This window comes from Pinus tabuliformis, chromosome 6 (assembly GCF_031772625.1).
Source record: "Pinus tabuliformis cultivar Carrire ecotype Pingquan chromosome 6, CPIR1, whole genome shotgun sequence".
In the NCBI taxonomy this organism is placed as follows: Eukaryota; Viridiplantae; Streptophyta; class Pinopsida; order Pinales; family Pinaceae; genus Pinus; species Pinus tabuliformis.
Window position 1 is genome coordinate 2,096,002,538 of NC_142292.1, and position 27,046 is coordinate 2,096,029,583.

General features: G+C 42.6%; 1 protein-coding gene across 4 annotated transcripts in view; it reads right to left on the reverse strand.

The window, feature by feature from the left end:
- LOC149267621 (Small GTP-binding protein) overlaps positions 1 to 27,046 on the reverse strand; it is a 462,582-nt gene that overhangs the window by 237,930 nt on the left and 197,606 nt on the right. For all 4 annotated transcript variants that reach the window (XM_089433721.1, XM_089433718.1, XM_089433719.1 and 1 more), the window contains exon 10: positions 816 to 887. In XM_089433721.1, coding sequence (XP_089289847.1) covers positions 816 to 887 — 72 coding nt within the window. The remainder of the gene's footprint in view (positions 1 to 815; positions 888 to 27,046) is intronic.

The window sequence follows — 27,046 nt, forward strand, 5'->3', positions numbered from 1 at the left end:
ATGGCTCCACAGAGTTAATTTTTGCAAAGTTATAGATTAAAAATAGGATGTCCACACGTTCAAGTACATAGTTAGAAACTACATATGAATGGAACTGTTTATTTACCTTTGTCTCACAGTCACTCAATTCTTCAAGAAGCACCTATCAAGCTATTATCATACAACATGGAATGATAGACTTCGAAGAAAGGTTTTAAAAGTTAAAGCAATTATGCATTTGTCGGTGAAAACAAAACAGCAATTATAGATTACACTAATCTTGGGCCGAAGAAGTATTAATTATTGAAAAGATATTCTCTTACTGTGAATCAAAACAACTTTATACATTATGATAAATGGTTTACAATTCTGTCAATTAGGTTTATCTCAGGTGGTTCGAAGGAATGATTGTTATCCTCTCCACCCAGGTTCAAATCCTGCAAGTGACACGATGAGCTTTGTTGTAATGTAGTTGAGCCTTGTTGTTGATTCTGAGCAGTCCCTCGAGGACTGACATGTATATTCCTCATATGGAATATAAAGATATTTCTTGTGGAATTTGAAAAAAATGGTTTACAATGTTATCCACATGGATGACGATCTCAACAACAGCAGTTTATATTCAGATTCCAGAGGCGTAGTCAGGTTGTTCGCTCATATTAGATATGCTTTTCTGATTCTTATTTTGAGAAAGGTAGGCAGAGCATATGTTTTAGAAACAACCGACTTTAATGTTAATGAAACTAGGAAGAGATTAGAGTAATAAACCATGGTATTGGATTGAAGTAATAGATACAAGAAAAAGAAAGTAAAAGGAAATTTGGATTTGATCTTACCTCACCAGCATACAATTCATTAACTTGCATTTGGCCTGGAGACAAAACACCAAGTTCATCTGCAAAGTATTCCTGTTGTTTCATCCAAACAAAAAGAGCAAATGTATCAATGAAGTAACTAAACATGAAACTCAGATATGCCCTATCTAAACATAAATGCAAGGCCACACTATTAACAACAATAATAATCAAAAGCTAGTACCAGGTTAGATTTGTTTGAGTTATGCAACATATACCTATTAACAATACCTCAAAATAAAATGATATTTGCATAAACACTCAAAAATGTACTCTCATATTACATGTACCATGTACATAAATATCCCCAGTACATCATTAAATGTATGTTGATTCAGACAAATACTCCAGCACTGGTTCTATTTAATACAATCAAAATTCTTAGGAATATTAATATAATTTCATAGAAAAAAGTTAAAACACACCTAGTATTTTTTTTCTTAAGCAATGATCCAGAAAGTTGCAGGGGCATGCATGTGGAGAAACCTCCCAAATTTCAGGGGATATTGTGTTCTTTTATATAAGGAACTCTGTCCTGGACAATAAATATATAATAAATTCAAATATAAAAATAGTAGGGTTTTTTATGTATAAGAAATAAGAAGTCTATACAATTAAAAGAAACAACAACCACCATCTAATTGCGAATTATTAAATCTAAAAAATGGAATTCAAAATAGGAAAGCCAATGTATTTTTGATAATAAAATCATTAATGCCCAAATAAAAACACAATACAAATTACAATGAAATATCATATAAATCCATCATCATCTAAATGGTAAACACTCCTAACAAGACAAAAACAATGTTGTCAATTGGGTCTAGCTTGGGCAGTTAAGAAGAGTGTTATCCTACCCACCCATAATCAATTCCCACAAGTGAAATGTTGAGATTTTAATGAGTAGATTGTTGTATCGGCCTTGATCTCTAAAGAATCCAACTTACCCTAGGTACCAGCATAGCTGGTTAACGTGTATGCAATCATACATGTAACAAAGCTTGTTTGGACTACAAAAATTCTGCGTACTCTCTTTTGATGTGATGTTGTATCTTATGATGCTCTAAATGTTTAAAAGTAATAATTAACCAATTGTGAAATTGAAGGAAATATTGATTCACCCCCTCTCAATATTTCCAACACACACAAGACTCAAATCTGAAATAGCAACATTGTTTCTCCTCGTCCAGGACCTTAGACAGAACTCGGCAGCCTCAAGACCCCTTAATGTCAGCCATTCTTGCACCTTCCAGCAGATCAGACTTTGGAGGAGTAACTTTGGCATCCTTCTTTGAGGCTGATACACTTCCACTTCAGATCTGTGGCTTCCCTCTTGGCTTATACTCTCACAATATGATTTGTTATAATTTACTACTATTCACATTCACGGAAACCAGTAGTTTTCCCTTGTTCCTTCCTCGACATTTTCATTCACACCAGCTGAGGCACTCGGCCTCCTTCATAGGTTGTAACAGCATGGATGGATCTTCTTCATTGGCTTTGATCAGGCCCTAAACAAACTCAGCCTGATCTTAACCCTCCACAATCTTGTTCCTCAGCTGATCTTTGACTCAGCATTCTCAGAACAGGAGTTGTGTCTTCTCTCAAGGATGTTCAGGCTCCATGAACAGAACTTGGCCCTCCTAGGGCACTCCTAGCACAAGAGAAGTCACATCTCTCTTGCATGCACTGTATCCCCATGACTGTCTATTAGTGCCATTGGAGATTCTAGTTGTAATCTGTACAACTGATTACTTTTGATCCCGATCTACACTTTCTTTCTCCAGCTCGGGTGTTTGATGTATACCTTTTCCTTGATGAGGTAGACGTCATAGCGCTTGCCTTGTAGTTGTGACATGGAAAGTAAGTTCATCCCCAATCTTCGCACATGCAGCGCATTTGTGGCACGGAACCGCTCTCCCGATTCTGTCTGAAAAGCTATGGTACCCTTTCCTACTGGAGTACACTTTGCCTTGTTCCCCATGGTGATCTAAAAGTTCATCTTCTCTTCTCGATATTCTGCGAAACACTCCCTAATTCCCGTCATATGCCATGAGGCTCCACTGTCTATATACCATACTTCTGATGATGCAGCGCTAGTCATGCACGCCACTTCTTCTTCCAACCTGGAAGCCAACATAGAGAAATCGAAATCTCTCTCTCTTGTGCAATCTTCTGAAAATCTGCGTGAGTCCCCTGAGGTGGATGCCTCTGCATCATGGTCTTGACCCATAACTGATTTTCCCTTTCTGTCTTTGATTACTTGCTCTGATACCATGTGAGAATTCTATCATTGCAGGAACTGATTTACTTTTCCTACTTATCTCATCATAAGTTATTCATGAAATTACTTCAACAAACATTAAAATAAATACTGCTGCAGATATCATATCGTAATACGGAAACAAAAGTATGCACACATTGACACAGTGATTTTGGACTAATGTCCCCGGAAAAACCCAATCTGGGAAAACTGGTGCAACAAGGGAGCATTTTATTATTCAACAATTTTTTTGTACAACAGGGTGCCAAACTGGCTTACCCATAGATAGACAAACTTCCAACACTTTCCTAAACCCAGCGTAGGCCCTACTGACCTCTGCTATAGCCTGAAACCCTCTACGTCATCCTGAAACCCTCTGCATTATCCTAATGAGGCTCTGCGCAGCCTCTTTGGGCTTTTGCGTCACTCCTCCAGCATCTACGTGGATGATGCAAGCCCTTCTGGCTCTACGCAGTCTCTGCTACCTCTGCGTGGCTTCCTCTGGCTCTGCGTCTGCCTCTTCTGTGTTGATCTCTCGTCTCTCTGTTCTGTACTTGCTGCCTCCTAACTGCTCTCCAGACCACTGGTTCAATTTCTCAGCAAACCCTGCTCCAAAAATTGAACTGACTAGTCTCCCTCAGTGTGTTCTCCAAGTGCCCCTCAAGCCTCCTCTTATACTCTTTCTGTTGACATCTCAACAGCCAAAATTAAGTCCCTAATCAATGGCTAAGATTAGATCTGGCTTGATCCATGTCTTTTTGGACCATTCTAACACAGAATCATATTAATACACGTTAATATCTTATTTTCCCTAAGTTTAGACTTAGGGACTCTGTTAAAAATATTAATTATTTTAGTATCTCTTGATCTGTTTAGGATCTGCCCAAACACTTTCTAGGTATTGGAGAACTCATGTGCCCCAACCTCTCCACCAAATTTTGTGGCTAGAGCACATCAAATCAACATCATGGAGGAGATGACGCAATCCTGCGTATGAGGAAGTGAGAACTACATGTAGGCTAGTCCTCTTGGTTGTAGTTGCCCTCCACACTCTTGAAAATGATGAAAGAACACCCATGTAGCTTCTCCGATCGATGTCTCAACAGCACTACTCCAAAAACAGCAAGTGACTTCTCCCTTTGCGTAGTGGTGGCTCCCAGACTGCATACTCTAGCCCAGAAATGTGTGGGACCTGTAGCTCATGCTTCTTCCAGTCTTAATATCAATGATGAAGGAATGCCTTCCTTGGGTGGCACTCGAAGTCCACCAAAGAAAGGTTGAGCTTCTCTCCTTGGGAAGTTCTTGTGCTAAACAGCACAATATTGGCTCAGCTGAACAGCTAGGGCAAATTTGATTTTCAAATAGACAAAAGACCCCTATTGCTCCCTCATTCCTTCCTTTTATAATAGTTGGCCATGCATTCCTTGTGGATCCCTCCACCAATTCGATTTGCCTCAAGGAATTCAAATTCCTTCTTCCCCAAGTGTGTACTTCATGTGGACCCCATATTCTGTGTAAATTTCTAAATAGAAATCCTACAGCAGTGATTAATATTATTCCTTCTACATATTAACTCAGAAATAAGTTATTCACAGTGTATATTCTACTGCAACCTTCACAATTAAAATATTGCAAAAAGTAAATGTAAGGAAAAATACTAGCACGAATACAATCACAATGACACAGTTATTTTTGTGTCAAACTTCTCACACTGGCCCAGCATCTAGCTGCCCACGCAAGCTCTGCGTCAATCTGCCTCTGCATTGCCTCTTTCTGTGTGACCCTGTTCCTGCTCTGCGTCTTGTTACCTTGCACTCTCGAAAGATGTTGATGGCCTCTCTTCCTTTCTCACCTGCAACTCTCCCTCTGATTCAATTTTCCCTTGCTGAATTTCGACCAGTGAGAAAATCAATCTTACTCAGGTAATTGAGTATCTACCTCTGGTGTGTTCTCCAAGTGCCCATCAAGCCTCCTCTTATATTCCTCTCATTGATCAATCAATCGCTCAGATTAGATTCTAATCAATGGCTAGGATCATATTGACTTGATCTCGGCCTTCTTCTAGAAGTTTCACCCATAGTTCAGATTAATACCCATTAATTATTTTAATTTCCTAAGTTTAGACTTAGGGTTCCATTAAAAATAATTAATTATTTTAATAAAATTGTCTCTGGGTGGAATTTCCCAAAACGATTTCTGGGTATTGGAGAATGCATGTGTCTAAGCCTCCCTGCAAATTTTGAGACTTAGAGCACATCCGATGCTACCAGAAATCAACACTCCCTCTTAGCGAGGAATGTGCTCTAGCAATGCAACCTGTTGAAGCATCACTTTGTTCTGTAACATCTCCCTCTGCGCTACTGATGTCTGCAAGATGTCCTCCAACCTCTGCGCAAATGCTGCATCTGTACTGCTGCTGACCCTACCACTGTCAAGACTACATTCATACTGCAACTCCCTCTGAATGTCTACATTTGTGCTGTTGTTGGCACTACCATTGCGAACTGTCCCTGCACTGCAAACTATTGCTGCTACTGAAACGGATTTTCTACCATACCCATCTGCTCTCTGGACTGAGTGAACTTAGCTCTTCCAAGAGCCTTTGTGAGTATATCGGCTACCTGCTCTCCTGTGCGGACATTCTGCAATTGTACTACCCCACGTTGAACACAGTCTCTGATAAAGTGACATCAGATATCTATGTGTTTCGCTCAATCATGAAATACTAGATTCTCAGAGAGTTTGATACAACTCTGATTATCACAGTAAACCCTCGTCGCCTCCATCCTTTTTCTGAACAAGCTCACAAGAAATTTTCTGAGCCATATAGCTTCGCACGTAGCTATGCTGGCTTCCATATTTTCTGCTTCTGTTGAGCTTAGAGCTACCAATTTCTGCTTCCTACTATACCAAGATATCATCCCTGATCCAACACTGAAGCAGTACCCCGAGGTACTTTTACGATCTACTGAAGTCCCTGCCCAATTTGTATTGAAGTTTCTAAGTCTAACAGTTAGAAACCCTCCATGTACTTTCTGATTTATTCCTCCCTACCTAAGTAACCGGATTTGTTAGGGAGGGGCCACGTGTCCAAATCCGGCATGTCGGACACGATTCGCCCAAAAAACGTGTCCAAAAAACAGGACACGTCGAATCCTATCAGGACACGTCAAATCCCAAGCATGTCCCAAAAATCGCCAACGTGTCCCGTTTTTTGACTACGTGTCCTACTTTCCAAGACTCGTTTAGCAGAAAAGGGACTCCCACAGGTTAGAAAAGGCTGCATTTGCTCATTACAGTCACGTTGTTTATCATTTGGCAAGCATTGTTTGAGCTGTTTGTGAGTGGAGAAGGGTTTGGAGCAAGGAGCTAAGGGAGTAGAGCGTTCGGCAAGGAGATTCAAGCACCAGGTAAGTGCATTTCAGCTCCATTTTTTTGCATTTCTTATTCTATTACAACAGTTTGTATATGATTTTTTGTTTACAAATTTGTGCATGTTTTGTTCATTTCTTTTACAGTATTCATGGCTCAATCAAAGGCAGCAGTTAGGGGGCAAAGGAAGGGCAAGAATGTCTCCATTGGAGATGCCCCTCCTCCCCCAATATCATCAGAGTCTGCTGCAAGTAATGTTGAGGGAAGAGTACCACCTAAAGACAACACTGATAAATATCCATTGTGGAAATATGTCACAAGAGAGGATGGGACAAACACCAAGGGAAAGGGAGGAGGCAATGTGCAATGGAGATGCAACTTTTGTCACATTTCTTTCAAAAGCACATATTACCGTGTGAAAGCACATTTGTTGGCTTTACCGGGTTGTGGGATTGGAGCTTGTAAAGCTGTTTCTTTACAAAAGAGAAAAGAATTGGAAAAGGAGTCCATTGTTGGTATGGAAAATGTGGCTTCAAAATCAAGGAAAACCAAGAACGAAGACCCCCTTCCATTTTTGAGGAAAGCCACCACCAACTTTCCATTTGAGAATTCTACTTCTACTGGGGGACAAGCAGCGAAACGAAGAGCACTTGGTCCAATGGACAAGATTTTCCAAAAAGAGAGACGGGAAGAGCTTGATCTCACCATTGCCTTCTCTTCTATCAAAACTTCATATCATTTAATGTTGCACGCTCACCTCTATTTATTGAGATGTGCCAAGCTCTAACTCAAGGGGCTCCAACAGGGTATGTGCCTCCTGGGTCAGAGAAGCTGAAAACCACATTGTTGACGAAGGCAAAAAAAGAGGTGCAAAAAATGCTTGAGCCTATTGTAGCATCATGGCCAACATCTTGGGTTAGCATTGTTTCTAATGGATGGACAAATCCAGCACGACACCCAATCATCAACTTCATGGTGTCTTCCTTGAGTGGTCCAATTTTTATGAAAGTTGTGGATACACTTGGAGAATACAAGGATGCACAATTTATTAGTGAGTTATTTATTAAAGTTATTGAAGATGTAGGTGTTTATTCTTGTGTGCAAATCATTACAGATAATGCAATTGTTTGCAAGGCTGCTGGCATGATTGTGGAAGCTAAATATCCACAAGTGTTTTAGACATCTTGCATTGTCCATTCATTGAACTTAGCACTGAAATCCATTGCTTCTGATGTGCTTTGGATTGGAAGCATTATTGAGGATGCAAGACATATCCGTAACTTTGTGCAAAATCATACAAATGCCCTCACTATCTACAAGGAGTACACAAATCTATCATTGTTGAAGATTGTTGATACATGGTTTGTCTCTTCATTCATGATGTTGAAGAGGTTGAGGGAGGTCAAGACCGCTCTTGGATCCATGGTTATTTCTGAGTTTTGGTCTTTTTGAAGAAAGACGGATCAGGTAGCCTCTAAAAGAGTGAAGGACACAGTGCTAGATGATGCTTGGTGGGAGAGGGTAGATCTAATTATTCGGATCATGGACCCTATCATTTCTTTGCTTCGATTTGCAGATACAAACAAACCCATCCTAGGAGAGATTTATGAGGGATGGGATTCCATGATTGAGTCTGTGAGGAGCATTATTCTACAGAGTGAGTGCCCCGAGTATGAGACATCACCAGAGGCCTTCTGTGATACTATACAGAATATTCTTGTCAGCAAATGGGACAAGAATTGTACACCTTTACATTGTTTGGCTCACTCATTGAAGCCCAAATACTACATCCATGAGTGGCTGAATGGTGGACCTTCCCACAGATTCCCTCCTCACATGGATGGTGAAATCTCACAGGGGAGGAAAGAGGCATTCAGGCGGACTTTTCAGGATACTGCATTGCTTGATGAGGTGGAGGATGCCTTTGCAGAGTTTTCCACTAGCAATGGTCGATTTGGAGGTTATGATGTGATTAGAGACAGGGGGGGTAAGAAGCCCTATTCTTGGTGGGCAAATCATGGGGCAACAAACCCTCCTCTTCAAAAGTTAACCATGAGGCTCCTTTCTCAGGTGACTTCATCCTCTTGTTGCGAGAGGAATTGGAGAACATATGGGAATTTGTATAGTGTGAAGAAGAGCAGGCTTGAGCAGTCCAGGGCAGAGACAATGGTGTATGTGCACACCAACCTTCGTCTTATTTACAGGCAGAGGGAAGAGTGGTTGAGGGGAAAGACAAAGATGTGGAATGTCTTTCCTAATGATATGGGTCTGGACACCAGTGTTGAGTTGGCATTGGCCAACATGGATCTCAATGATCCAGTGCTAGAGCCTATTAGATTTGATGACTTAGAGGGGTCATCCTCCACACCAGCAAATGCAGAGGCGACTATGGATACAGGGGAGGAGGAGGATGCAGAGGAGAGCAGTGGGGACCATGATGATGAGGACATTGATGCTGATTCTGATGTTGATGATGAGGATTGATGCCTTGAGGCTTGTATACCTGTAGTTGTTTTATATTTTCTATTTCTATTTGCCATTGGCATTGCACAAACACTACCTATGTAACACATTTTGATTTGATGACTTAATGAGAAAACTACAGTTGTCAGTGTGATTATCTTAATATCTTGTAGTTGTAAGTTGTCTTTCAGTGATGAATTATGAATCATGATTTATCATTTATGTGACCATTGACATGTATTTGAATTTTATATGTACTATGCATGCTATAGATGAATATCTATGTTTGAAATCAATAAATTTGTATCATTAATTAAAATTTGTGTAAGAAATATCTAATTTTTCATATGTATATATATATATATATATATATATATATATATATATATTTAATAAAATAATATATAACGAATCCTACGTGTCTTGTTCCAGGGGGTCAACGTGTCCGAATCCGACACTACTAATCCCGAATCCCCGTGTCAGGTGACTTAGCTTCCTACTTGTTCTGATTAATTAACAAGTTATTTACGATGTAAATACTGAAAATAAACACAAGTACATGCTCAACACATTACAGGTCATCAACTGAAGGAAAAAAAACAAGCACACAAATGACACCGTTATTTTTAGACTAATGTCCACGGAAAAAACCAATGCAAGAAAACAGGTGCAGCTATCTGAGGGTTTGATTTATTAAGGAGTTTCAAAATACAATCTGGGTGCCAAATTCGGCTCACCCAACGGAGAAAAATCTCGACAATAGTAACTCTCTGTCGGAGACAAATGCCCCGACTGAAACCCCGGATAAACACTCCGGCAGCTCCTCAGCTCCAATCTGCCCCACGAAAAACCCCAGCGCCAACCTCTTCTGCCCTCTATGTCAGCCTTCCCGGCAGTTCCATCTTCTCCCTCTGCGTCAGTTTTCCTGGCAGTTTCGGCACTTCCGGGTAGTTTCGGTTGTTCCCGGCAATTCCGGCTTTTGCCCTCTGCATCAGTTTTCCCGGCAATTCAGACTTCTACCCTCTGCGTCAGCTTTCGCGGCTGTTCCGAATTCTACCCTCTGTGTTAGCTTTCCCGGCTGTTTCGGAAGTTCTGGCTTTTGCCCTCTACGTCAGCTTTCCCGGCTATTCCGGCAGTTTCAGCTTCTACCCTCTGCGTCAGCTTTCCCGGCTGCTGCGCTGATCCTCCCGGCACTATCTCTATGTAATATTCCTAATTAGCCTGGCTAATTGGAATATTCAATTTTGTTCAATTTTTGCCTTCTATAGTTATTTGTAAATAAAAAAAGTGAGGACTGGGGACATAACTCTCTTTTTGAATAAAAAGTCACTTCCTAGTAGCACAACGTTGCGACTTAAATGGGAGCCAAGGGGGCCAAAGGGGGACGCAGAAATGGAGCCCATGCAGACACATGGAGAGATTGCGCAGGAGGGAAGGAACACGTGGCAAGAGGGGAACCATGCAAGAGGAGGTGAGCCTTGGGATTGAGAGGGGCAAAGGTTATAAAAGAGAGAGGAGCTCCCTCATTTTGATCATTCAGTTATGTGCATTTTGAGCTAGTCATTTGACTTCTGAGCATGCTGGCTGTTTAGCTGGTCTACAGCACTGTTTAGTGCATTGAGTGTCTCCGTTCAAAGATCTCACCCTTAGCCCCAGGGGACTTCGAGTGCCTGCTCGGGCAAGGTATTTCCATTGGCATTTCAGCAGTAGTTTTATCAGCAGTTTCATCAGTGTTTCGGAGGACTGCACAGCACTGAGAGAGGGATGCAGTTCTTTCTGGCAGTAGTGTTGGATTGGGATTTTTGCAAGAGGATTTATGCTGGGTGATTGAGCCGGGGACCAGCCCTTGCATTTTGGAGAATTTTTGGCAAAGTTTCAGGCAGACTTCTGGAGGGGTTTCTTCAGTAGCAATGCAGAGCATTGAGGAACTGCGCAAATCCCCAAGGGGGTGATTTTCTGGGTTCGGCTATTCCAGGAAAGCTTTCTGGTTTTTCTGGGTTTCTTGAGTAGAGCCCGATTCCAAAGTTTTAGCATCTTCCGAGAAGGGGAGTAGCCCCAAATCATCATTTGTTTTCTAGCAACAGCAGCGACATGGCAGTTTCCCAATAGCATCCACGCAAAGAGGCCATTCTTGGTTATTCTAAGAGTACTTCTTCACTTGCCTTGTGCAAGTCGAGGTGCCATCTTTCTTATCACCTCTTGTACTCATTTTATTGCTCAGTATAATAAAATGGATAAGCATTTCACGCTACATTTCTTGAGTATCTGCTTTTATTTCCAATTTACATTATTATATGTTGTACCACTGTTATTTTGTCATTCTTGGGTTATTATATCATTTGCATGTATTTGGTTGGAGTTTTGCTGGGGTTTGAGGAATATTCCGAGTTAGGGATATTACAATGGTATCAGAGCATCCGAAAAATCATTGCAGGATCTGTCGAGGCAGATTGAGGTGATGGGGCAGAGATTCACGGCAGTAGAGGCCAAACAGCGTGAGAGCCCACGGGTTTTTCAGATTGGTGAGGGATCGAATGCATCCCATCATTTGCCAGAGCAACGTGATACTATGCAGCAAGTGGCCTCGCATGCCCCTACACGCTCTACCATGCCCACATTCTTAGGAGCGGACACGGGGGTCGGAGCCCAACAAGAGGCAGAGCCCAGCCATATGGGCGATTATTTTGCAGAGTACCAGGCCTATGGGTAGGAGTTCAAGGATGCTCTTTCATTCAGAGACTTTGTTCAGCTCCAGCGGGATAGTAGACCCCGCGACCATCACAGAGGAAACCTGCATTACCATGATGGTGACACCCACCGTGCAGTGAGTAGATTCCACTTGCCAACGTTTGATGGTTCATCAAACAGTTCGGCAAGTGTCTTGGGTGGAAAAGTTGGACATTTATTTCCAGCTTAACCAGATGTCAGAGGCAGAGGCCATCAAGTTGGCAACATTGCATCTGGATGGTGAGGCCTAGGATTGGTGGTTTCATGGGATCGTTACACTGGGGCACTCTACAATGACGACATATGCAAAGTTTACCAGGAGATTGATGGAGCGATTTGATCGGAGGGATCCAGAGCAGCATTTTGTTGAGCTAACGAGGCTCAAACAGACAAGGAGCCCAGAGACCTACATTGCAGATTTCTTGAGGGTCTCAGTGATGGTGCCAGACCTATCCACAGCGCGGAGGGTCTATATGTATGTTGAAGGGTTAGCAGAGCCACTTCGGGATCTAGTCCGATCCACTAGACCAGCCACACTTTAGGACGCTATCAGCAGGACCCGGGACTTACAGAATGTCTTACCCAGGACCCGGACACCTTACCCCCAAAGACAACCTTTTCAGTCTAAGGGGAAGGATGTGAGGATTCCACCTCCAAAGGGGAATCCAGGACAAGTACAAATTGAGGATGATGTTAGGAGGGAGCTGAAGAAGAAGCGGTTGTGCTTCACATGTCAGGAGCCATGGGCACCGGACATAGATGTGCTGCTAGCAAAGCACATTTTATTGAGGTCTTCTCCCAGAGCAGTGGAGAAGAGGATGACAAGCATGATGTGGAGGCAGAAGATAGCCATGCCATACAGGGACCTTTGCCACCTCCACCGCCAGCAGCAAGTGGTGCATCTTTTGCACCCACCAGAGGGGCCCTTGCAGCATTGCGAGGAGTTCCCAAGTATCTGACGCTACGCGTACGGGGGACAGTACGTGGCCAGCGAGTATTAGTTTTGGTTGACAGTGGGGCGACCCACAGCTCCATCGATGCACAAATGGTTGAGAGAAGAGGTATTCAGACAAAGAGCTTCGATGGGTTTTCAGTCTTGGTCCCAGAAGTTCAGACCATGACGTGTGCTCGTTATGTTCCAGAGCTTTCAGTGACGATGGGCACCTACACATTAACTGATCACTTTTTCGTGGTCGATATCCCGGACACCAACATGATACTGGGTGTTCAGTGGGTTATCACTCTAGGGAATGTCACGACAGATTGGAAGACCCTAGAGATGGAGTGGGATGATGAGAAGACAGGGAGGCATGGGAAGATACGGGGACAACACACATATCCACCTCAGACTGTGTCGGCTCATCAGATGGAGGCAGTCTTCCGGAACGGAGACATAGAGTGGGCAGTGGAGTTGCGTGCATCAGAGGCAGGGACTACAGGGCAGACTGTACATCCAGAGATATAGTCCATGCTTGATCGATATGCCATAGTGTTTGGAGAGATTCCACCAGGACAGCCATCAAATCGGGGGTTTGAACACACCATCGAGCTTGAGCAAGGCATACAGGCAGTGATCACCACCCCCTATAGGCACCCCAAGACCTATTGGGATGAGATTGAGTGGGCTATCCAAGAGTTGCTGGCTCTTGGGCACATTCGACCAAGCATGAGTCCTTTTTCTTCTTTTGTGGTGTTGGTGAAGAAGAAGGACGGTACATTGAGGATGTGCATTGACTACAGGGCCCTAAACAAGAAGACCCTGAAGAATAGGTACCCCATACCCAGGATCGATGAGTTGAGGGGAGCACGATTCTTCTCAAAGATTGACTTGAGATCTTGGTACCATCAAATTCGCGTGAGGGAACAAGACATTCCCAAGACCGCCTTCAAGTGTCAGTATGGGCACTTTGAGTTCTTGGTGATGCCTTTTGGGATAACCAACGCCCCTGCTACATTTCAGTCCTGCATGAATCATATCTTCCATAGTCACTTGAGGAAGTTTGTGCTGGTATTCTTTGATGACATTCTCATCTATAGCAGGACTTGGGAGGAACATCTCCAGCACATCGAGACAATATTGCGTATCTTACAGGAGCAGCAGTTCTATGCCAAACTCTCCAAGTGTGAGTTTGGGTTGACGGAGATGTTGTATCTGGGACACATCATAGGGGTGGACGGAGTGAGAGTCCACAAGGAGAAGATAAGGGCCATCAAAGAATGGTCGGAGCCAAGTAATGTGACGGAACTTCGAGGATTCATTGGCATTTGTACTTACTATCGAAAGTTCGTCAAAGGTTTCTCGCAGCTTGCTGCACCCCTGACAGATTTGACAAGGAAGGGGGCATTTAGTTGGTCAGATACAGCGTACTCGTAGCGAGCCTCTGACAGGCTCAAGGAGGTTATGAGTAGCTGCCCAGTGCTTGCTTTGCCAGATTTTAAGCAGCCATTTGTTTTGGAGTGTCATGCGTCGAGAGAGGGGATCGACGCAGCGTTGATGCAGGGAGGTCACCTTATAGCCTTTGAGAGCCGGAAGCTCCTTCCACACGAGAGGTTGTATTCTATATACGACAAGGAGATGTTGACCATCATGCATGCATTGGCTAAGTACCAATAGTATTTGGTGGGTAACAGGTTCACGGTGAGGACTGATCACAACAGCCTCAAGTTCTTTTTGGAGCAGAAGCAACTACAGGAGACGCAGCAGAAGTGGATTAGCAAGATCCAAGCATATGACTTTGACATTGAGTATGTCAAGGGTAAGAACAACGTGGTAGCAGATGCCCTTGTAGACCAGCCACGTTGTCTCTTATGAGCTTGGATACAGACTAGAAGGCTCGACTCTTAGTAGAGTACTCCAAGGACAGGTTTGCATGTGAGGTTCTAGATGGGCAAGTGGCAGATGACAGGTACAGGGTGGTCAATGAGATCATCTATTACAGGGACCGGATCTTCTTGACTGAGGGGTCTCAGCTCAAGAAGAAGATACTCCAGGCATCACATGATTCACCATTGGCAGGACATCAGGGGTTTACCAAAACCTACAGGGCCATTAGGGAGAGGTTCTCATGGAAGGGACTCAAGGAGGACGTACTCCAGCACATTCGAGAGTGCGATGTTTGCGAGAGGAACAAAGGAGAGATGAGCCATCCCGCGGGATTATTGCAGCCTCTTCCCATTCCGGAGGAGAAATGGGAGAGTATTTCAATGGACTTCATCACAGGGTTGCCCATGGTACAGGGCAAGGATTGTATCTTTGTCGTCGTTGATCGACTGACGAAGTACGCACACTTTTTTGCCATATCCGCACACTATACAGCAGCACAGGTGGCCGAGCTGTTCTTCAGAGAGATCTTCAGGCTACTTGGTCTTCCTAAGACCATCGTAGTGATAGGGACAGCCATTTCATGGGTGGGTTTTGGCAAAAGCTTTTCTAGTTGGTGGGGACGGAGTTAACACCGAGTACCAGTTATCACCCACAAACGGATGGGCAAACAAAGATAGTTAAAAAGTGGCTAGAGGGCTACTTGCATAACTATGTCAGTGGGCAACAGCGAGCATGGTTGAAGTGGCTGCATCTAGGGGAGTACTGCTACAATACTTCACATCACATGTCGATTGGTATGTCACCATTCTATGCCTTATATGGGTATCATCCTTTATCTTTTGCTGACGTGATGTTTGGTGATAGCAAGGCTCCTAGAGCCAAGATTTGGATCCAAGAGAGTCAGGATATTCTCCGAACTCTCAAGGATAACATGGCTACGGCGCAGAACCAGCAAAAACTGTATGCCGACTGCGGTCGGGTGGAGAGACAATTCAAGATAGGGGACATGGTCTACCTACGATTACAACCATACCGACAGTCACAACTAAAGCAGAAGGGGGCTGAGAAGCTCAAGCCCCGCTTTTATGGGCCATACAGGGTGATACGTAAGGTTGGACAGGTTGCATATGAGTTGGAGCTGCCCCAAGGCAGCAAGATCCATAACGTTTTTCATGTATCACGCCTGAAAAAGGCATTGGGGCAGCAAGTGACAGTGACAGATGAGTTACCACCCATGGATGACGGGAAGCATTTGGTATTGCAGCCGGAGGCTATCATTGATACCAAGGAGAGGCAGCTGCGGAGTAGGATGGTCTGGGAATTTTTGGTGAGGTGGAAGAATTTGTCGGATGAGGATGCCACTTGAGAGAGTGAGAAGATCTTGCAGCATCCATCACTTCAGTTGCTTGAAGACAAGTAACATTTTGTCGGGGAAGACTGTAATATTCATAATTAGCCATGGCTAATTGGAATATTCGATTTTGTTCAATTTTTTCCTTCTATAGTTATTTGTAAATAAAAAAAGTGAGGACGGGGGACATAACTCTATTTTTGAACAAAAAATTACTTCCTAGTAGCACAACGTTGTGACTTAAAGGGGAGCCAAAGGGGCCAAAAGGGGACGCAGAAATGGAGCCGACGAGGACACATGGAGAGACTGCGCAGGAGGGAAGGAACACGTGGCAAGAGGGAAACCACGCAGGAGGAGGTGAGCCTTGGGATTGAGAGGGGCAAAGGTTATAAAAGAGAGAGGAGCTCCCTCATTTTGATCATTCAGTTATGTGCATTTTGAGCTAGTTGTTTCGACTTCTAAGCACGCTCGCTGTTTAGCTGGTCTGCAGCACTGTTTAATGCACTGAGTGTCTCCATTCGGAGATCTCACCCTTAGCCCCGGGGGACTTCGAGTGCCTGCTCGGGCAAGGTATTTCCATTGGCATTTCAGCAGTAGTTTTATCAGCATTTCAGCAGCAGTTTCATCAGTGTTTTGGAGGACTACGCAGCACTGAGAGACGGACGCAGTTCTTTCTGGCAGTAGTGTTGGATTGGGGTTTTTGCATGAGGATTTATGTTGGGTGATTGAGACGGGGACCAACCCTTGCATTTTGGAGGATTTTTGGCAGAGTTTCAGGTAGAATTCTGGAGGGGTTTCTTCAGTAGCAGCGCAGAGCATTGAGGAATTGCGCAGATCCCCAAGGGGGTGATTTTCAGGGTTCAGCTATTCTAGGAAAGCTTTCTGCGTTTTTCTGGATTTCTTGAGTAGAGGGCTTCCAGAGTTTCAGCATTTTCTTACGAGGGGAGCAGCCCCAAATCATCATTTGTTTTCTAGCAGTAGCAACAGCATGGCAGTTTCCTAGCAACATCCACGCAGAGAGGCCATTTTTGGTTATTCTGAGAGTATTTCTTCACTTGCCTTGTGCAATTCGAGGTGCCATCTTTGATCACCTCTTGTACTCATTTTATTGCTCAGTATAATAAAAAGGCTTAGCATTTCACGCTGCATTTCTTGAGTATCTACTTATATTTCATGTTTACATTATTATATGTTGTACCACTGTTATTTTGTCATTCTTGAGTTATTATATCATCTGCCCGTATTTGGTTAGAGTTTTGCTGGGGTTTGAGGAATATTCCGAGTTAGGGATATTACACTCTACCTCTCTGCTTCTGTATTCACTGCCCCTCAGCTGCAACTCCAGATCACTCTCTCAACTTTCTCAGCAAACCAGCCCCAGAAAGTCGAAATCTTGATCTCTTGGTGTGTTCTCCAAGTGACCCTCTGTTAAGTTATGGTATGTTCCATGCTTATAACAATTTAGTTCTTTTTCTTATTATATTCCACAGATTAGCAATCACATGTACATAAAGTAAAGTGCAGATAGAACATTAAAAAATCGACAGAGAACAAGCCAAGACAAGAGACACGAGATGTGGCGGCTAGCCAGGAACAAACCCCACAATGTGTGGGGAAACCCTTTGATCAAATCTTCTTTCATCTTCAATAATTCAGCAGAGAGAAATAGTAAAATAAATCTGATTTATATCAGCAGTAGCAAACCCTAGATCAGCAGCATCAGTATTAGCGACTTCATCATCAAACTAGGCCAGACGATATCTCACAAACCGACCGTCAGATCGACTTGATTCCACAACCAAAAGTTGTGGCTTTTAGAGGAGGTTCAGATGAACCTACAGCGCAATTCAAATGAGGAGATTTTCTAGTCCACGCAGGTCAAACTTTACTTCTACAGTTGCAGCTTCAGTTTCGGCAGCGTCCGGCTTCAAACTAGGGCAGTCGATATCTTGCAAACCGTGTGTCGGATTGACTTGATTCCACTACCAAAAGTTGCGGCTTTCAGAGGAAGTTCAAATGAACCTACAACGTAGTTCAGATGAGGAGATCTTCTAGTCCACGCAGATCAATCTTTACTTCTGCAGTTGCAACTTCAGTTTTAACAGCTTCCGGCTTCAAACTAGGGCAGTCGAAATCTTGCAAACCGTCCATCGGATTGACTTGATTCCACCACCAAAAGTTGTAGCTTTCAGAGGAGGTTCAGATGAACCTACAGCGCAGTTCAGATGAGGAGATCTTCTAGTCTACGCAGGTCAATCTTTACTTCTACAATTGCAACTTCAGTTTCAGCAGCTTCCGGCTTCACATGTGTGAGGGAGAGACCCTTTTCTATGCAATAGAGAAGAGACTCTTTCTGCGTAGTAGAGAGAGAGAGATGTGATGAGATGAGTGATTCCAAATGATGAAAAGTCCTCCTGTATTTATACACAACGTTGGTGTTTGAATAGATGCGACTGTTGGGCTTCTGAGCCTACATGAGTTGTAGGTCGTCTTGATAATAATTCCATAATCAAAATAAATTCATATCTCCATGAATACTTATCGGAATTGGATGATCTTTATATCAATCCTACACCTCTCGACGAGAGGAATCTAACAAAAATATTATCAGCCATGAATAAGATGACCCACATGAAGTTTTGCCCTAGTTGCCAATTTTAACACTGCCTCTCAACTAGGGAGAACTTCATCTTCAATCTGTCTATCCGTCGTTACTATTCATCCATCAAATGCACTGCCCTGTACAGCGTGACCCTTGCCTTGCTCTACTCTATTCTGCCTATTCTGCTTTGTCTTGTTCTGCCCTGTATTGATCTATACGGCTCTGCTCTGTTATGCGCTGCTCTACTTTGTTCTGTTCTGCTCTGCTTTTGTCCGAATTATGAAGAAGAAGAAATGATCGAGGATGTATCATACTGACTCAAAGTCAGCCTCAGAGTATGTACCACTGGTCCCAGACCAATGTCAACCAACCCGAAGTCAGTGTCATAGTGAATACAACTCCACTGGTCCCAGACCAGTATCATTCTCCACTGACTCAAAGTCATTCTATGAGTGCGTACCACTGGTCCCAGACCAGTCTCAACCGACCCGAAGTCAGCTTCATAGTAAGTACCACTCCTACCACTGGTCCCAGACCAGTCTCAACCGACCCGAAGTCGGCGTCATAGTACGTACCACTCTCACTGGTCCCAGACCAGTACTGCACTGACACGAAGTCAGTCTCAGAGTATGTACCACTGGTCCCAGACCAATCTCAACCGACCCGAAGTCAGTGTCATAGTATGGTACAACTCCTACCACTGTATGTACCACTGGTCCCAGACCAATCTCAACCGACCCGAAGTCAGTGTCATAGTATGGTACAACTCCTACCACTGGTCCCAGACCAGTATCATTGATCCCAGATCAATGGAGGTCATCCTAGCGTAGGGAGTACGGTAGATACAACGATGCGTCCATCGGTACTACTATGGTCCCTAACTTCATTTCCCTACTCATTGATCAGATGAGAGGTACTTCCCATGAGTCCCAGACTGCATGGGTAGGATGCCTCGACAGGAGAACTAATCAATCTTGTCCTCACAGGAGAGCACATCAATCCTGCTACAATCGCCATGGAGAACACATCAATCCAGGTTGCCATGGAGAACACATCAATCCAGGTTGCCATGGAGAACACATCAATCCAGGCTACCATGGAGAACACATCAATCCAGGCCTCACAGGAGAACACATCAATCCTGCTACAATCGCCATGGAGAACACATCAATCTAGGCCTCATAAGAGAACACATCAATCCTGCTACACAGGAGAGCGAATCATCCTGTTCCACAAGAGAGCGAATCATCTTGTCCCACAAGAGAGCGAATCATCTTGTTCCAGTGCGTACCACAAGGGGAGGGTGAGTCACCCTGTGGTCGTATGTTGCTCCAGTAAGAACCGCAAGCCCTCAGAGCTCCCAGAGCTCAATGTATGCAACATGCAGGAGCCTTGTACAAGGGTTTCTTGACGACTCCAAGTCGTTTGGGAAAATCACAGATTAGATCTTTCCTCGGGGCTTTGACAAGGTGTATCAACCTTTACATCATCTTAATGTGATGGAGCCTCCTTGCTCATCGACTTACCATATCCTAGATGATGTCTATCTGCTAGAGCAATCGACGAATACGGGATTCCTCAGTAATCGAATCCCACCTCTGGTTGTTATAGAGAATCACAGTGGTATGTGTTCAAACAGCTCACTGAAGAGCTTTCCCAACTAGGCAGCTTCATACGAGATCATACTCCTAGATATGTATCTGGTCTCAGTGATGCTTATGGCAACTGACTTCTGCTTCCTGCTCATCCATTATATCGACGCAGAATCCAAAGAGAAACAGCACTAAAAGTGCTCCAGTGATCCTCCACACTACTTGCCCAATCAGCATTCGAATAATCATGCAGTTTCATATTTCTGACAGTGTATCTCAATCCATTAGAGATTGTGTCATGAAGACATCTCAGAAGATTCTTGGCACCAATCTAGTGAGGCTCAACCAAATATGAGCTCACAATGCTAACTGCAAAACATATATTCGAACGCAGGTTCACCAAGAACATCAACGCGAATGAGTTTTTGAAAATTAGAGGCATTTCCCAAATCTGGTCCGACATCACTACCATATAACTTCTGAAAGTTAAGATCTTCGAGGTAGGCACAGGCTTGCAGTCCATCATACCAAATCTTTTCAGAATCTTCACCACGCATTTTCCTTCAGATAGGAAAATTTCCCCTAGCTTTTGCCACACTTCAAGTCCTTGGTTCTTCATTTCAAATTCAGAAGCCAACTCCCTCTTACATTTGTGAATGGTAGGGTATGCACCTGTTAGAAAGAGGTCATCCACGTATAGCACTAGTATGAGAGGTTTGCTATCTTCAACCTTAAAGTACAGGTTAGGATCGGCTTCACTCCTAGTGAATCCCAGCTTCGTCAAGTAGCTATCGATCCTCTCATACCATGCTCGAGGTGCTTGCTTCAGCCCATAGAGAGCCTTCTTCAACCTGCATACATGAGATTTTCAATCATAAATCTCAAATCCTTTGGGTTACTCCACATAGACCTCTTCTTTGATCGAACTGTGCAAGAACGCGGTCTTGACATCCATCTGATGTAGGTTCCATCCTTGTGAAGCCACAAGGGCTATGAGGAATCGGATGGTCGTATATCTGGCAACAGGTGCAAATATCATAGACTATACCTTCGTTTTGGGAGAAACCACGAGCAACAAAACGAGCCTTATACTTTTTCGTACATCCATCTGTTGTATGCTTTATCTTGTAAATCCATTTAGAAGTGACAATTGTCTTGTCCTGGGGTCTGGGAACTACTTCCCAGACATCATTCTCCATAATAGACTCATATTCTATGGTCATAGCATCCTTCCATACTTGATGCTTGACGGCATCTGAGAATGATGAAGGTTCCTCGGGGTGCAGCATGTCCTTCAGCATCATCAAGTACCCCCCTAAGCCATGAAGGCCTCTTCCTAGAAGAGGAAGGCTCAGGTGGATAAATAGGATCCATGGGTTAATCCAAATCAGGCATTGTTACATCGTCTACCCATAGAGACAACTTCCACAATTGTACAGTTCTTCCTTTCCGCCACACCATTCTGCTCAGGAGTATATGGTGTAGTAATCTCCCTCTTAATGCCAGCCTCAGATATCCCTGAGTGAACCAACTGTAATATATCGGAGGTCTTGCTTTGGCTTGAGGGGAATGGTCCCCTTTGGAGCTTTCCTTCGGCACATCCTGGACATACTCCTCCTTTCTCTACTCAGAATTTGGGCATCCTTGTCACCATTTGTCTTACACGGAGTAGAGCTTTATAATAAAGGTGGGCAAACCTCCGATGCCAAAGTTCGGACTACAGAGTTATGTCACAAAACATGACACCTAGTGAACTTCCACCGACCTGATATAAAGAATCAACTCGAAACCCAAGAGTGAAAGCATCTTTAACATTATTTTTCCATATACGTACCTTGCCATTGCTGAAGGTTACCATGTAGCATTTGTCTTCCATTGCCGAGATGGATACCAGGTTCTTTTTGAGATCAGGTACATATAATACATCTTGTAAGTGAATCGTATTACCTTGATTCAATTTGAGAGAAACATTGCCTACACCTTTCACGGGGTATTTCATGTCATCTCCAAGGACAATTTCCAGGTTAGTTTCTCTCTACCAGATTATGGAGTACTTCTTTGTAACCAATGAAGTGTCTTGAGGCACCACTATCAATGAGCCAAATTCCCATTGAATCCGAAGGAGTGGAGGTAGATAGATGTTAAAATTGGCAACCAGGGCAAAACTTCATGTGGGTCATCTTATTCATGGCTAATAATATTTTTATTAGATTCCTCTCGTCGAGAGGTGTAGGATTGATATAAAGATCATTCGATTCCAATAAGTATTCATGAAGATATGAATTTATTTTGATTATGGAATTATTATCAAGCCGACCTACAACTCATGTAGGCTCAGAAGCCCAACAGTCGCATCTATTCACCCTCCAACGTTGTGTATAAATATAAGAGGACTTTTCCTCATTTGAACTCATTCATCTCATCACATCTCTCTCTCTCTACTGCGCAGATATGAGTCTCTTCTCTACTGCGCTGAAATGGGTCTCTCTCTCTCACACATGTGAAGCCGGAAGCTGTTGAATTTGAAGCTGCAACTGCAGAAGTAAAGATTGACTTGCGTGGCCTAGAAGATCTCCTCCTTGGAACTGCGTTGTAGGTTCATCTGAACCTCCTCTGAAAGCCGCAACTTTTGGTGGTGGAATGAAGTCAATCCGACGAACGGTTTGCAAGATATCGACTGCCCTAGTTTGAAGCCGGAAACTGCTGAAACTGAAGCTGCAACTGCAGAAGCAAAGATTGACTTGCGTTGCCTAGAAGATCTCCTCATCTGAACTGCGCTGTAGGTTCATCTGAACCTCCTCTAGAAGCCGAAACTTTTGGTCGTGGAATGAAGTCAATCCGACTATCGGTTTGTGAGATATGGTCTGCCCTAGTTTGATAATGAAGCTGCTGATGCTGATGCTACTGATCTAGGGTTTGCTACTGCTGATATGAATCAGATTTATTGTACTATTTCTCTCTGCTGAATTATTGAAGATAAAAGAAGATTTGATCAAAGGGTTTCCCCACATTGTGGGGTTTGTCCCTGGCTAGCCGCCACATCTTGTGTCTCTTGTCTTGGCTTGTTTTCTGTCAATCGTTTAATGTTCTATCTGCACTTTACTTTATGTACATGTGATTGCTAATCGGTGGAATATAATAAGAAAAAGAAGTAAACTGTTATAAGCATAGAACATACCATAACTTAGCATGGTATCAGAGTTGAGGTGAAGACAAAGCCCGAGCAAGAGCAAGAGCAATCATTGAAGAGAAGATTGGCAAGGCTATCCTAAAAGAACTATGGGGTCCTCAACACTCTTTCCTGCCGAAGACAAGCTCCGTGAGAAAGCTGACTATCACGGACGGAAGATGTTTATCAATCTAACCCTTGAAAATCAAGGAGTGCTGGACCATGTAAGAGGCAATATTGTTGAGCCTTCATCAAATGCATCTGCTGCTGCCTGGAACAAATGGAAAAATGGAGAAGTCAAAACAAAGATCATCCGGGACTCTATCGACAAGCGCTTGGTGGCCTACATCTCTGAACTGGACACCTCCAAGGAAATCTACGATAGACTGGTGAGTTTATTTAAAGTTAATGATGCAAATCAAGTTTTGTTTCTTAGAAATAAGCTGAGGGAAATCAAGAAGGGTAAAGATGAAAGTATGCAAGCATACTTCTTAAGAATCACCGAGATCAAGAACGATCTCCTATCTATTGGGGAAACCATTACTGACAGAGAAATGGCACTCACAACTCTCGGAGGATTACCATCTGAATGGTATGTGTTCAGGACTACTCTTCTGAACAATAATGTAATTCCTAGTTTCGAGGAATTAATGGCTAGATGCATTCAAGAACAAACAAGGGTAGAAGAGCAGGAAATGCCCTTGCCTAAAGGTCCTCCTGCTGTTTTTTCTTCTCATGCTAAGAAAAGAAATAATTCTGGGTCTAAATCGAAAAGAAAGGCTGGATTTAAGGGTGGAAGAAAAGGACGATGTTTCATTTGCAATAAAGCAGGTCACTATGCAAGGGAATGCCCTGATAGAAAGGACTCTCACCGTGACGATGATCAAAATCCCTCTCATGGTAATCGAAGGAATGGAAAATTCAACAACAAAGGAAAAAGGAATGCGGGAAATCAAGGAAGAGGACAAGCATTCAAGAAGGCTAGAAATTCTAGGATGTATTAAATGCACTTGACCTCAAAAGGAACCTAGTGTCCATCTTGGCAATGGAAGACAGAGGCTACAAGGTAACCTTAAGCAATGGCAAGGTATGTATATGGAAATGTCTTTACTCTTGGGTTTAGTGTTGATTCATCATATCAGGTCGATGGAAGTCCGCTAGGTGTCATGTCTTGTGACACAACTCTTCAGTCCGAACTTTGGCATCAGAGGTTTGCCCACCTTCATTACAAAGCTCTACTTGGTGTAAAACAAACGGTGACAGGGATGCCCGAATTCCAAGTAGAGAAAGAAGGTGTATGTCCGGGATGTGTCGAAGGAAAGCTCGAAAGGGGACCGTTCCCCTCAAGCCAAAGCAAGACCTCCGATGTATTACAGTTGGTTCACTCAGGCATATCTGAGGCTGGCATTAAGAGGGAGACTGCTACACCACATACTCTTGAGCAGAATGGTGTGGCAGGAAGGAAGAACCACATGATGATGGAAGTTGTCTGGGCCATGCTACATGATCAAAGACTTCCAAAGTTACTATGGGCTGTGTTGACCTCTACTGGTCAACTACCCATGCAGTACACCCCCTTTTCTTGGCAGAAAGGGGCAGCACCTGATCTACGTGTCCATGCCAGCCTACAGTCATCAGCAGCTTGATCATTTCAATTGTAAACCCAGTCTGCATGTATGAATTGTAAATAATCTAAGCAGATCAGAGTCATGTATGTAAAATTGCCTAGGTGGACCTAACTTTCTATGATAATCTATGTCCCGGAAGGTTTTTCGTCTCACCGATCCATGGATCGGCAGAGTTTTCCTTCAAACCTGACCCCAAAGCCAGGATGGATTTTGTCATTAGAACTTTAGGAGAATCCTAGTGTGTTAATATGCTAGATTATAGTTGTGTCGCAGAACTGGGTGATTTATGAGGGTCTGTGTTAAGTGGGCTTGTCCCCTTGAGATGTAAGTTGTAAAAGTCATGATGTAATGTGTCTTGAGGGTCGAAAAATGTTTTAAATCCCCTCGTGAGTCCTAAGTCCTAGGTCCTGGGTGATGTTTCCAAAGGTTTAGTTCGATGATCCATTTAAAATATGAAATAAAATAATAAAATAAATAAAAATTTTAAAAAATGAAATAAATAAAAAATAATAAAAAAAAAAAATTTAAAATTTAAAAATTTAAAAAATAATAATAAATAATAAAAAAATTTAAAAATTTAAAAATTTAAAAAAATGAAATAAATAAAAAAATAATAAAAAAAATTTAAAAATTTTAAAAATAATAATAAAATAATAAATAATAAAAAATTTAAAAATTTAAAAAATTTAAAAAATAATAATAAAATAATAAATAATAAAAAAATTTAAAAATTTAAAAATTTAAAAAAATGAAATAAATAAAAAATAATAAAAAAAAAAATTAAAATTTAAAAATTTAAAAAATAATAATAAAATAATAAATAATAAGAAATTTAAAAAATAATAATAAAAAATTAATTGAATAAATCGACAGATGAGATCAAGAGATGTCTTGATCTTCATCAACGGTCGAGATCATTTCTACATGGATCATTCGAACTAGCCGTTGGGATCATTTCCTTTATATAGGGTCTTAGGTGGTCATTTCAGATTCATTCGATCTGTGACTCAGATACTGAAGAAGCTCTCTTGTAAATCTGTTTCTGGTTAATAAAGGAAGACTTTGGGGTCCATATCTTGCTGGTGTTACTCTCTTGGAATGCTGTGAGATCATTTCATTTTCTGCATATGTTATTTTCAGCCATTAATAATAGCTTTTCGTAGAGTATTGTGAGCACAGGTATCTTGTTCACTTGCTGGGGTTTGGGTGCTGTTAGGGTTTCTGAAGTAATGGCAGGTATCTCCATTACTGTTTGAGATCTAGCAGCATTTTTGCCCTCTTTGTTGACGGTTGTTTTGAGCTGTGCAGAAAACATTTTCTGAAGGAAATTTGTGGGCGTTCAGGGAAGTTCTCGGCTGAACTAGCCAACTCCCGCAAACATTTTTTTTGCTGAGCCCAGTTGGACTTGATCCTGGGTCTATCATTCGGTTTATTTTTCTAAGTTTGCATGAGAGATTTTCTGAAGTTCTTCACAGTGACGATCTGAAATTTCTGTTCTTTAAAATGTTTTTCGTGCTTATTGCTGAATCTGGCTGTTAAGGGGTCAAATCTGTAAATTAATTAGCTGATCTAGGGTTTTAATTTTTGCTTTATGCAGTTTTTTATTAGGCTTTAGGGTTTTTTTTTTTTGTTTCATTTTAGCACATTCATCTTTTCGAAGTTTTTTTTTAATCGCTGGATATCGTTTTGGTCATGTGATTTAGCTGATGATAGATGGTTGCTGTCCATGGTCCATGTTCATATATCATTTAACAAGTAATCGTTTCTACATTAATCTCCTAAGGCACTGGTCTGCTCAATTAATCAAATCATTTTAGTGCTTTTTATATCGTATCTCGTGTCTCCCAACCAACTGGTCGACAGTTGGTCTCATCATCTCACAGGGACTACCCCCCTTAGCCGCGGGAGACAGGCTTAAACAGAGGGATCGGGGATCAGAGTGACAGCCCCCGGTCTGAGCATTGTCGTGCCAATCAGCGCGACAACATTTTTTGGCGCCGTTGCCGGGGACAGAGTTTTTTGTTCCTGGAGTTTCATCGACATTCACCTTATCATCTTTCTCATCTCTCATTTTGAGTTGCCAAATTCAACCTTTTGGGTTATCATTTGGATCTTTTATTGCTTTATTTTTCGCCATATCAGTAGCATCTCTTCGGTCTGTTTTTTGTTTGGGTGGCGACTCCACTTTCTCATTTTTCCCAGACAAGAAGCTTTCCTCATAT